Source organism: Triticum aestivum, chromosome 5B (genome assembly GCF_018294505.1).
Source record: "Triticum aestivum cultivar Chinese Spring chromosome 5B, IWGSC CS RefSeq v2.1, whole genome shotgun sequence".
Lineage (NCBI taxonomy): Eukaryota > Viridiplantae > Streptophyta > Magnoliopsida > Poales > Poaceae > Triticum > Triticum aestivum.
In genome coordinates, this window is record NC_057807.1 from 281,072,976 (window position 1) to 281,086,326 (window position 13,351).

The window sequence follows — 13,351 nt, forward strand, 5'->3', positions numbered from 1 at the left end:
GATTCGAGTAGATGTTGAGAATATTTACTTGATGAAACACAAGTCTGAATTATTGAATGGTTCAAATAATTTCAGAGTGAAGTAGAAGATCATTGTGACAAGAGGATAAAATGTCTATGATATGATCATAGAGATGAATATCTGAGTTACGAGTTTTGGCACACAATTAAGACATTGTGGAAATTGTTTCGCAATTAATACCGCCTGGAACACCATAGTGTGATGGTGTGTCCGAACATCATAGTTGCACCCTATTGGATATGGTGCGTACCATGATGTCTCTTATCGAATTACCACTATCGTTCATGGGTTAGGCATTAGAGACAACCACATTCACTTTAAATAGGGCACCACGTAATTCCGTTGAGACGACACCGTTTGGAGAAACCTAAGTTGTCGTTTCTTAAAGGTTTGGGGCTGTGACGCTTATGTGAAAAAGTTTCAGGATTGATAAGCTCGAACCCAAAGCGGATAAAATACATCTTCATAGGACACCCAAAACAGTTGGGTATACCTCCTAATTCAGATCCGAAAGCAATATGAATTGTTTCTAGAATCGGGTCCTTTCTCGAGGAAAGGTTTCTCTCGAAAGAGTTGAGTGGGAGGATGGTGGAGACTTGATGAGGTTATTGAACCATCACTTCAACCAGTGTGTAGCAGGGCACAGGAAGTTGTTCCCGTGGCACCTACACCAATTGAAGTGGAAGCTTATGATATTGATCATGAAGTTTCGGATCAAATCACTGCCGTACCTCGTAGGGTGACAAGGATACGTACTACTTCAGAGTGGTACGGTAATCCTGTCTTGGAAGTCATGTTGCTAGACAACAATGAACCTACGAGCTATGGAGAAGCGATGGTGGGCCCGGATTCCGATAAATGGCTTGAGGCCATAAAATCCGAGAGAGGATCCATGTATGAAAACAAAGTGTAGACTTTGGCAGAACGGCTCGATGGTCGTAAGGCTAATGAGTACAGATGGATTTCAAAAGGAAGACGGACAATGATGGTAAATGTCACCATTAAGAAAGCTCGACTTGTCGTTAAGATGTTTTCCGACAAGTTCAAGGAGTTGACTACGATGAGATTTTCTCACTCGTAGCGATGCTAAGAGTCTGTTGGAATTATATTAGCGATTACTGCATTATTTATGAAATCTTGCAGATAGGATGTCAAAACATTGTTTCCTCGACGATTTTCTTGAGGAAAGGTTGTATGTGATACAACCGGAAGGTTTTGTCAATCCCGAAAGATGCTAATAAGTATGCAAAGCTCCAGCAATCCTTCTAAGGACTGGAGTGAGCATCTCGGAGTTGGAATGTATGCTTTGATGATGATCAAAGATTTTGGGTTTGTACAAAGTTTATGAGAAACTTGTATTTCCAAAGAAGTGAGTGGGAGCACTATAGAATTTCTGATGAGTATATGTTGTTGACATATTGATGATCAGAAATGACGTAGAATTTCTAGAAAGCATATAGGGTTATTTGAAAGTGTTTTTCAATGGAAAGCCTGGATTAAGCTACTTGAACATTGAGCATCAAGATCTATAAGGATAGATCAAAATGCTTAATAATACTTTCAAATGAGCACATACCTTGACATGATCTTGAAGGTGTTCAAGATGGACCAGTCAAAGAAGGAGTTCTTGCCTGAGTTGTAAGGTACGAAGTTAAGACTTAAAGCTCGACCACGGCAGAATAGAGAGAAAGGACGAAGGTCGTCCCCTATGCTTAAGACGTAGGCTCTTCAGTATGCTATGCTGTGTACCGCACCTGAAGTGTGCCTTGCCATGAGTCAGTCAAGGGGTACAAGAGTGATCCAAGAATGGCTCACAGGACAGCGGTCAAAGTTATCCTTAGTAACTAGTGGACTAAGGAATTTTCTCGATTATGGAGGTGGTAAAAGAGTTCGTCGTAAAGGGTTATGTCGATGCAAGCTTGACACCTATCCGGATAGCTCTGAGTAGAGAGACCGGATACATATAATGGAGCAATAATTTAGAATAGCTCCAAGTAGAACAGTTATTTGGAATAGCTCCAAATAGAGCGTGGTAGCTGCATCTAGGAGATGACATAGAGATTTGTAAAGCACACACGGATCTGAAAGGTTCAGACCCGTTGACTAAAACCTCTCTCACAAGCAACATGATCAAACATAAAACTCATTGAGTGTTAATCACATAGTGATGTGAACTAGACTACTGACTCTAGTAAACTCTTGGGTATTAGTCACATGGCGATGTGACCTGTGAGTGTTAATCACATGGCGATGTGAACTGGATTATTGACTCTAGTGCAAGTGGGAGACTGTTGGAAATATGCCCTAGAGGCAATAATAAATAAGTTATTATTATATTTCTTTGTTCATGATAATAGTCTTTTATTCATGCTATAACTGTATTATCCGGAAATCGTAATACACGTGTGAATACATAGACCACAATATGTCCCTAGTGAGCCTCTAGTTGACTAGCTCGTTGTGATCAACAGATAGTCATGGTTTCCTGGCTATGGACATTGGATGTCGTTGATAACGGGATCACATCATTAGGAGAATGATGTGATGGACAAGACCCAATCCTAAGCATAGCACAAAGATCGTGTAGTTCGTTTGCTAGAGCTTTGCCAATGTCAAGTATCTCTTCCTTTGACCATGAGAGCGTGTAACTCCTGGATACCGTAGGAGTGCTTTGGGTGTATCAAACGTCACAACGTAACTGGGTGACTATAAAGGTGCACTACAGGTATCTCCGAAAGTATCTATTGTTTTATGCGGATCGAGACTGGGATTTGTCACTCCGTGTAAACGGAGAGGTATCTCTGGGCCCACTCGGTAGGACATCATCATATGCGCAATGTGACCAAGGAGTTGATCACGGGATGATGTGTTACGGAACGAGTAAAGTGACTTGCCGGTAACGAGATTGAACAAGGTATTGGATGCCGACGATCGAGTCTCGGGCAAGTAACATACCGATAGACAAAGGGAATTGAATACGGGATTGATAAAGTCCTTGACATCGTGGTTCATCCGATGAGATCATCGTGGAACATGTGGGAGCCATCATGGGTATCCAGATCCCGCTGTTGGTTATTGACCGGAGAACGTCTCGGTCATGTCTGCATGTCTCCCGAACCCGTAGGGTCTACACACTTAAGGTTCGATGACGCTAGGGTTATAAAGGAAGCTTGTATGTGGTTACCGAATGTTGTTCGGAGTCCCGGATGAGATCCCGGACGTCACGAGGAGTTCCGGAATGGTCCGGAGGTAAAGATTTATATATGGGAAGTCCTGTTTTGGTCACCGGAAAAGTTTCGGGCGATATCGGTATTGTACCGGGACCACCGGGAGGGTCCCGGGGGTCCACCAAGTGGGGCCACCTGCCCCAGAAGGCTGCGTGGGCCAAGTGTGGGAGGGGACCAGCCCCTAGGTGGGCTGGTGCGCCCCCCACAAGGGGTCCAAGGCGCAAGAGAGAGTGGGAGGGGGCAAACCCTAGTCCAGATGGGCCTTAAGGCCCACCTAGTGTGCGCCTCCCCTCTCTCCCCCTCTTGGCCGCCTCCCCAAGTCCCATCTAGGGCTGGCCGCACCCCTTGGGGTGGGAAACCCTAAAGGGGGCGCAGCCCCCTTCTCCCCTATATAAATAGAGGCCTGGGGCTGCCCATAACACATGAGAACTTCTCCTCTCGTTGGTGCAGCCCTGCCTCTCCTCCTCCTCCTCTCCCATGGTGCTTGGCGAAGCCCTGCAGGATTGCCACGCTCCTCCACCACCACCACGTTGTTGTGCTGCTGCTGGATGGAGTCTTCCTCAACCTCTCCCTCTCTCCTTGCTGGATCAAGGCGTGGGAGACATCACCGGGCTGTACGTGTGTTGAACGCGGAGGTGCCGTGCGTTCGGCACTTGATCATCGGTGATTTGAATCACGACGAGTACGACTCCATCAACCCCGTTCACTTGAACGCTTCCGCTTAGCGATCTACAAGGGTATGTAGATGCACTCTCCTTCCCCTCGTTGCTGGTTTCTCCATAGATAGATCTTGGTGACACGTAGGAAAATTTTGAATTTCTGCTACGTTCTCCAACAATTCCCCCGCGCCGGAGGCGCCGTGTGACACCACGACGGGCAACGCGCCGCACGACCAACATACACTTCGACCTATGCACACCTTTCAAGATGTTTATGAAAGCTAAATGAGCCGAAGGCAAGCAGGAGGTTCCCCGCGCCGGAGGCGCAGTGCCACACCACAGCGGAGAATGCGCCGCACGGACCAACACGCTGCACGACCAACACACACTTCGACCTATGCCCCCCTTCAAGATGTTTATGAAAATTAAATGAGTCGAAGGCGAGCAGGAGGTTCATCGCGCCGGAGGCGCCGTGTGACACCATGGCGGACAACACGCCACACAGACCAACACGCTGCACGACCAACACACATTTTGACCTATGCCCATCCTTCAAGAGGTTCCGCGCGCCGGATGCGCTGTGTCGCACCATGATGGAGAACGCGCCGCATGGAGCAACACGTTGCATGACCAACACACACTTCGACCTATGGCCCCTGTGTAAGATCTTTATGAAAATTAAAATTGTCGAAGGCGAGCAGGAGGTTCCCCCGCGCCGGAGGCGCCTTGACACTCCACGACGGACAACGTGCCGCCTGAGCCAACACACTGCACGATCAACACACACTTCGACCTACCCCATTCAAGATGTTTTTGAAAATTAAATGTGCTGAAGGCGAGCAGGAGGTTCCCCCATGCCGGAGGCGCTGTGTGACACCACGACGGACAATGCGCCGCATAGACCAACACGTCGCACGACCAACACACACTTCAATCGATGCCCACCCTTGAAGATGTTTATGAAAACTAAATGTGCCGAAGGCGAGCAGGAGGTTCCCCCGTGCCGGAGGCGCCGTGTGACACCACGACGGGCAACATGCTGCATGACCAACACACACTTCGACCAATGCCCCCCTTCAACATGTTTATGAAAATTAAACGAGTCGAAGACGAGCAGGAGGTTCGTCCGCGCCGGAGGCGCCATGTGACACTACGACGGACGACGTGCCGCACGGACCAACACGCTGCACGACCAACACACACTTCGACCTTTTCCCCCCTTCAAGATGTTCATGAAAATTAAACGAGCCGAAGGCGAGAAGGAGGTTCCCCCGCGCCGTAGGCGCCGTGTAACATCATGACGGGCAACGCGCCTCACGGACCAACAGGCTGCACGACCAACATACACTTCGACCGATGGCCACCCCCTTCAAGATGTTTACGAAAATTAAACAAGCCAAAGGCGAGCAGGAGGTTCACCCGTGCCGGAGGCGCCGTGTCACACCATGACGGACATCGTGCCGCACGAACCAACACGCTGCATGACCAACACACACTTCGACCTATGCCCCCCCTCAAGATGTTTATGAAAATTAAACGACTCAAAGACCAGCAGGAGTTTCCTCCGTGCCGGTGGTGCCGTGTGACACTACGACGGACAACGTGCCGCACGGACCAACACGTTGCACGACCAACACACACTTCGACCTATGCCCCCTTTTAAGATGTTTATGAAAATTAAACGAGCCGCAGGCGAGCAGGAGGTTCCCCCGCGCCGGAGGCGCCTGTGACACCACGACGGACAAAGCATCGCACGGACTAACACGCTGCACGGCCAAGACACACTTCGACCTATGCCCCCATCAAGATGTTAATGAAAATTAAATGAGTCGAAGGCGAGCAGGAGGTTCCTCTGTGCTGGAGGCACCGTGTGACACCACGACGGACAACGCGCCGCATAGACCAACACGTCGCACGACCAACACACACTTCGATCGATGCCCATCCTTCAAGCTGTTTACGAAAACTAAATGAGCCAAAGGCGAGCAGGAGGTTCCCCCGTGCCGGAGGCGCCGTGTGACACCACGACGGGCAACATGTTGCACGACCAACACACACTTCGACCTATGCCCCCCCTTCAAGATGTTTATGAAAATTAAACGAGTCGAAGACGAGCAGGAGGTTCCTCCATGCCGGAGGCGCCGTGTGACACTACGACGGACGATGTGCCACATGGACCAACACGCTGCATGACCAACACATGCTTCGACCTATGCCCCCCTTCAAGATGTTCATGAAAATTAAACGAGCCAAAGGCGAGCAGGAGGTTCCCCCGTGCCGTAGGCGCCCTGTGACACCACGACAGACAACGCGCCGCACGGACCAATAGGTTGGACGACCAACACACACTTCGACCTATGCCCACCACCTTCAAGATGTTTACGAAAATTAAACAAGCCGAAGGCGGGCAGGAGGTTTCCCTGCGCCGGAGGCGCCGTGTGACACCATGGCGGACAACGGGCCACACGAACCAACACACTGCACGACAAACACACACTTCGACATATGCCCCCCCCTTCAAGATGTTTATGAAAATTAAACGACCCGAAGGCAAGCAAGAGGTTACCCCACACCGTAGGCATCGTGTGACACCACGACGGACAACGCGCCACAAGGACGCTGCACGACCAGCACACACTTTGACCTATGCTCCCTTCAAGATGTTTATGAAAATTAAACGAGCCGAAGGTGAGAAGGAGGTTCCCCCGCGCCGGTAGCGCCGTGTGACACCACGACGACAATGCGCCGCACGGACTAACACGCTTCACGACCAACACACACTTCGACCTATGCCCCCCGTCAAGATGTTTATGAAAATTAGATGAGTCGAAGGCGAGCAGGAGGTTCCCCCGCGCCGGAGGCGCCGTGTGACACCACGACGGACAACGCGCCGCACGACCAACATACACTTCGACCTATGCCCACCCTTCAAGATGTTTATGAAAGCTAAACGAGCCGAAGGCGAGCCGAAGGTTCCCCGCGACGGACAACGCGCCACACGGACCAACACGCTGCATGACCAACACAAACTTGGACCTATGCCCCCCTTCAAGATGTTTATGAAAATTAAACGAGCCGAAGGCAAGCAGGAGGTTACCCCACACCGGAGGCGCCGTGTGACACCACGACGGACAACGCGCCGCACGGATCAAGACGCTGCACGACCAACACACACTTCGACCTATGCCCCTCTTCAAGATGTTTATGAAAATTAAATGAGCCGAAGGCGAGCAGGATGTTTCCCCGTGCCGGTGGCGCTGTGTGACACCACGACGGACAATGCGCCGCACAGACTAACACACTTCACGACCTACACACTTCAACCTATGCCCGCCGTCAAGATGTTTATGAAAATTAAATGAGTCGAAGGCGAGCAGGAGGTTCCCCCGCGCCACAACGGCAACACGCCGCATGACCAACATACACTTCGACCTATGCCCACCCTTCAAGATGTTTATGAAAGCTAAACGAGCCGAAGGCAAGCCGGAGGTTCCCCGCGCCGGAGGCGCAGTGTCACACCACAACGGAAAACGCGCCGCACGGACCAACACGCTGCACGACCAACACACACTTCGACCTATGCCCCCCTTCAAGATGTTTATGAAAATTAAATGAGCCGAAGGCGAGCAGGAGGTTCCTCGCACCGGAGGCGCCGTGTGACACCACGGCAGACAACACGCCACACGGACCAACACGCTGCACGACCAACACACATTTCGACCTACGCCCGCCCTTCAAGATGTTTATGAAAACTGTACGAGCCGAAGGTGAGCAAGAGGTTCCCCGCGCCGGAGGCGCCGTGTCGCACCACGACGGAGAACGCGCCGCACGGACCAACACGCTGCACGACCAACACACACTTCGATCTATGCCCCCCGTGTAAGATGTTTATGAAAATTAAATGAGTAGAAGGCGAGTAGGAGGTTCCCCCGCGCCGGAGGCGCCGTGCGACTCCACGACGGACAAAGTGCCGCACGGACCAACACACTGCACGATCAACACACACTTCGACCTACCCCATTCAAGATGTTTATGAAAATTAAATGGGCCGAAGGCGAGCAGGAGGTTCCCCCGCGCCGGAGGCGCTGTGTGATACCGCGACGGATAACGCGCTGCACGACCAACACACACTTTGACCTATGGCTCCACTTCAAGATGTTTATGAAAATTAAATGAGTTGAAGGCTAGCAGGATGTTCTCCCACGCCGAAGGCACCGTGTGACACCACAACGGACAACGCGCCGCATGAACCAACACGCTGCACGACCAACACACACTTCGACATATGCTCCCTTCAAGATGTTTATGAAAATTAAACGAGCCAAAGGCGCCGTGCTTCAATTTAGTAAAGTTATACATAGTATAGACCCGTGCCTATGTAGAATTCACACATTGACATTCAGAGGATGGAGCGATGCCTCTGCAGTCATCACGACCGTGCGTCAAACCATGTCTTTTTCTTCGTGTGTGTGTGAAAAAGTTGCTGTTTTTTCCTTACTTGAAAGGTCACATTTGATAGTGTTGGTAGCCCCGCCCGTAACTATCCCATAAATCTCCATTCGCCAGAAATATAATGGGAACAAAAAGGGAAACAGAGAACCGATGCGGTTGTCCGTTATTTTTGCTTGTGTTATCACGTGGAAAGGAGAAATCAGAAAATTCTAATAGTTGGAACATTAAACTGTAAAACACACAAAATCACAAACCGAAAAGGAAAAACCGGAAACCAACCGCGCCGGCTGGTTTTCCCTCGCGGGAGCTCTCTGCACGCGATCTTTGTCACCCGCGGAGCGCTCTCGAACCGCCTGTTAACTAGTTGCTCTCGTTTGTTTCCGGTGTCAACATAACGGGCTGGGCCGAGATGCCGAGTCACGTTTTTTCGGAAAAATGTAATCATGTCACATAATTCGTTATACGTGTGAGTTTGGCCCACCTGAACTTGTTCAACTAACGGACGGAACCCAACTGGCTGGCGCCTGAATCTAGGTTTTCTTTCCTCTTCCTCACCCTGGGGAAAGTAGGGTTCGACGGGAACAATCGAACTTGGCGAGAGCTGGTGAGATGGAGACGGAGACGATGGAGTCTGGAAGAAAGAGAGAGCGTCTGATGGAGACGGCGAAATCGGGGAGAAAGCGGGCGGGGAAAAAGAAGGCGTCGAATGCGGTGTCGTTTTTTATGCAATTGACGATTGATTCAGCGAAGATGGTCGAAGAGGGAAGGCTGAAGCGAGCGGTGGCGAGGCGGAACGAGGAGAACCCCGGCGTGGCGCCGATCGTGCCGGAGGCGCTCACGGAGCAGGAGCGGGCGGCGCTGCTGCAGGAAGAGATGGCGAGGGAGAAGATATTGTCGCGCGAGCGCTCCCTGTAGATGCACGCGGAGAGACTAAGGGAAAAAGAGGAGAGGCCCCGGGCGCCGCCGGGTCCGAACCAAGAAGACGAGTCTGAACAGGATTACAACAAGTACCGGCAGATCTGGGACATGAAGTGGTCCAAACAGTACGGCTCTTTCGAGGACACCAGTGAGCACTTCTCTTTCGTTTCTTCTTTGTTTTGTCTATTTTGATTGATTGATTGATGTTCCTACAAAGTTCATAAGCTGGGTTTCAAGTTTCAACGTTCTGTAGATATATAGATGTATAATTGACAATTGTATTGTTGGATTATTAGAACCTGACAACAATTGTAGATTGGATTATGTCGATTAGTTCCTGCCAATTTTGGTTCTTTTACTGAATCTGAATCTCCTGTACATGCAGCGTCGATCCCCGCCATGTGTTTCACGGACAATCCTATGCCTCGTTTCACTGTCCACCAGACCACCATGCAGATCTTCTCAGTCAAGGTCACGGAAATAACTGGCGGTTTACAGTGGCCCCTCGATGTATTTGGCATGATCGCCATGCGCGACGACCTGGATCATAATCGCAATATTATCTTTAACCGCTCAAGGGACAACTGCCAAACCCTCACCCAACAGGTTATATATTTGGTCCTTCCTGTCATGTCTAATGCAATCTTTGATGCTCCCTCTGATCCATATTACTATTTGCTTGTCGCTGCTTTAGTACAAAGTTAACCGCAGAACACATATCGGAGTGAGTATTAATAATATCACAATGCAGACCACAGAACACATATAAGTAACCACCTTGTAGCAGACTAAAAGCTTGCCAAAGAACATAAACATGTGAATAAGAAAAGTTCAACATGGGAAAGTACAACACGCAGATATTTGGTTTAGGAAAATCCATTGAACATTGCTAATGTATAAATTCTAAGAGGCTACATACGATCAACCAGCATGTTCATGTACATCACATCACATATAAGCATGTATGACATTCAACCTTGTTTTTGTATGTTGACTTAAGTTGGTTCTTCCATGAACTGTATTTGCGTCTTCCATTCGTTGGTGAAAGAGTTTGAATTTATGCTTTGGATGCCAACTTGGTAAAAAAATCTATGAGACCGGGTCTCATTCTAAGGCCGGTGAGACCCATCCGGAAGTGGATCAAGTGTAAGCACATCCAGACTTGGGGACAGATGCATGTAGTTCAGTTATAGAGGGATCCAGTGAGCCATATGGAAAAGTCTTTGTACTTTTTACCTGACCCTGACCTTAAGAATCATAGGCCTTCTACATGGCACAGTGCATTAGCAGACATTTATGTCCCTCAATCTGTTTGAGACTAACGTTGTTCTCATTTCTGTTTGATAGTTTCTGGCGTTACTGTCTGAAATTTGGCAATTTACCTTGACAGTGTATTATGAATTGTAAGTATGACTTGCCAGTAGTGTTTTCATATCTGAATGCCTGCACGTTATACAGGAATATAGAAAGATGCCTAATCATGTCACACATACGTCTCTATACAAATTTAATGGCCATGAATACTATATTTTAGTTAGACAAGGCAAAGCATCTTGCGCCATATAGGAAATAGGAAACAGTAAACTCATCATATGACATAATTTGCAAACCTTAAAGTAAATGACGAAAATCGTGGGGAGATGGCACCACCAACCAGAAACATATGTTCGATCGTGGGGAGGTCGATTGCCAGGCTCACCATCACAACCAGCTCAAATGTTTGCATTGAGTAAATACAAAAGATATGCGTTTTGCACATCTGAACCACAACAACTATCATTTTTCTGTGTTTCTAAGGGTGTGTTTGGTTTGTGCCCCAATTAGCTGCACCAATTTTTTTGCATGACCATTGCTAGGGCATGACCAATTTTTTGGTAAGTTGATCTTGTTTGGTTTAGATCCATTATACTGACATTTTTTTGGCAAAATCAGTAAGCTTCCATTTGGTTTACATCCAACTAACTTGGCACACTTGGTAACTAGGATTGATCAGTGTTTAGTGTGATTGCAATTAAGTTTTAATTAAAAAGAAGGGACACCTGTTAAGAACACACTTAATTAACTACAATGTGCCAAGTGAAAAACGGACGTGTAAAAGTACACACTGCGCATCACATATGTCCGTGGAAATAATGCTGACATCCTTTACTGAACTAAGACAAAGTCGTCGCCATAGTACAGTAGTTTGATCCACGGTCTTTTGTTAAAACTGGGATAACTTGGGGAATACTAGCTAGTGTTTGGTACTTTGGGTTGTTATTCGGTTAAGCAGGATTGGTTACCGGCCTCTACACGGGATTAATCGATCCAGAGGTCTGGTAGTACAACGTACATGCGTGATTTTACCTGCCATTTAACCTGCCACACTAATTGTGTTGGATAATCACCGAACACAATGAAAAGCATGCGAGGGCAACACTCCCAGTTTTTTGGCGAGCATTTTCGGCGCCCCTGGAGCGCCTGCGAGTTGGCAAATTTACATGGGAGCTACCTGGGCTGGCTGGGCACGCCAAATATTTGGCACCGATCCAAGCAATGACCAAATCTTATGGGCCAACCCATTTTCTGGTAGGGTCACCGTTGGTTGTAAACCAAACGTACCCTAAAGCCTTAGGCTATTATTCTGTGCCAGCACCTAACATCATTCATGGTATGCACTTCACACCGATAAACCATTTTGTGATGTTTTGAATATTGTGCTGTTTACTACCTAGTTTCGGCTTCAGTTTACTTTTAGTTTGAATGGCTAGTTTAAATATTCTTGTCGACGCAACCCAATTTATTTGCGCTTCTCAAATTGTCTTCCTGTAGTTTCTTCTGGCCATCTTCCACCCATTTCAGTTTGAGTCATTGTAGTTAAGTTCCACTTGATGAACGGATTAATAATCCATGGCTAATCGCTTATTACTTCAATAGATGTGTTCCATAGGAGCATTGTTATTTACTTAATTTGATGGTGTTGTGGTGTTGCATTGCATGCAGGGTCAGCATTTGGTTCTTACAGGTCCTGCTCGTGCTGTTGTGCATGAGGGGCATCCGTCTGTGTACTTTGAGGCCATTCTAAAAGTTAAGGGCGCTACCTGTTCAGAGGACAGAGATCTAAGCCTCCTGATCAGCCGCTGCAATACCCGTCAATCGGCATCCAAATCGCTTGTGGGCACCAGATGCTACAGAAGTAAGCTCAGCACACTGGAGCTGGCATATGGCATCATCGTCGCTTGCGCCGAGGCCACCATCAGAGTCGAGCTGGTCGAGGGGTCATGGCCAGAAGGGTTCCACGGCCAGTTGACTGCATGTACTGCCAGTGTTCCCCACATGAAAGTCTTGCTGCTCGATTCAGGCGAGAAAGAGGCCGTCGTCGGCGACGGCGGCAAGATGGAACTCTCGCGCCGTGTTGTCTCTGTTGAAAGGTCTGGGCAGCTCGTGGTTTGTGCTGTGTTGTCTCGTGGTGGTGAGAAGGTCGTGGAGGCTGAGACGTCCTTAGCACCATTGGAGGCCGGTAGAAGCCATGACATGCTTGATGTTGGCTCGTGTAAGCTGCGAGTCACGGTGGCCTGGTCGCCAATTCTGAAAGGCTATCCACTTCGTGGTTTTTCTCTACCTTCCAGCGAGGCTGTTGTTAGCTAGTGGGGAATTCATCCGATGGATCTTGACAGTGCTATGTTAAATATATTCTGGAACAAAGGATAGCAGCTATTGCTTAGAGCAACTCTAGTAGATGCTGTATATTACCATCCCACAAAACCAGTTTGCGGCTCTCACTAAAACTGATTTGCGGTATCACGAGACTTCAGGCGGAACAAATGCCGCAAACCTGTACTGCAAATTTTTACGGTACGGGGTTGCGGCATATGTTCCGCCCGATCCCGCATGGTACCGCTAATCCGTTTTAGTTAGATAGCAAAATCATGATTTTAAATAATATAATGTAAATAAAACAGCAACATAAATCAAACTTATTAATGCTTTAACATCATATAATACAATAATCCTTTCAATTACAACAAATGTTCAAATCTGAATAATTTTAAAAAATAACAACATGATCTGGAAATAAAATAATTGTTGAAATCA

At 48.3% G+C, this 13,351-nt stretch overlaps 1 protein-coding gene across 1 annotated transcript; it reads left to right on the top strand.

The window, feature by feature from the left end:
• Positions 1–9,134: 9,134 nt before the first annotated feature.
• LOC123111394 (uncharacterized) lies at positions 9,135–12,986 on the top strand. Its single transcript, XM_044532184.1, has 3 exons — positions 9,135–9,425; positions 9,663–9,883; positions 12,260–12,986. The coding sequence occupies exons 1-3, from the start codon at positions 9,275–9,277 to the stop codon at positions 12,902–12,904; spliced, it is 1,017 nt and encodes a 338-aa protein (XP_044388119.1). The 5' UTR covers positions 9,135–9,274; the 3' UTR covers positions 12,905–12,986.
• The last annotated feature ends 365 nt before the right edge of the window (positions 12,987–13,351 follow it).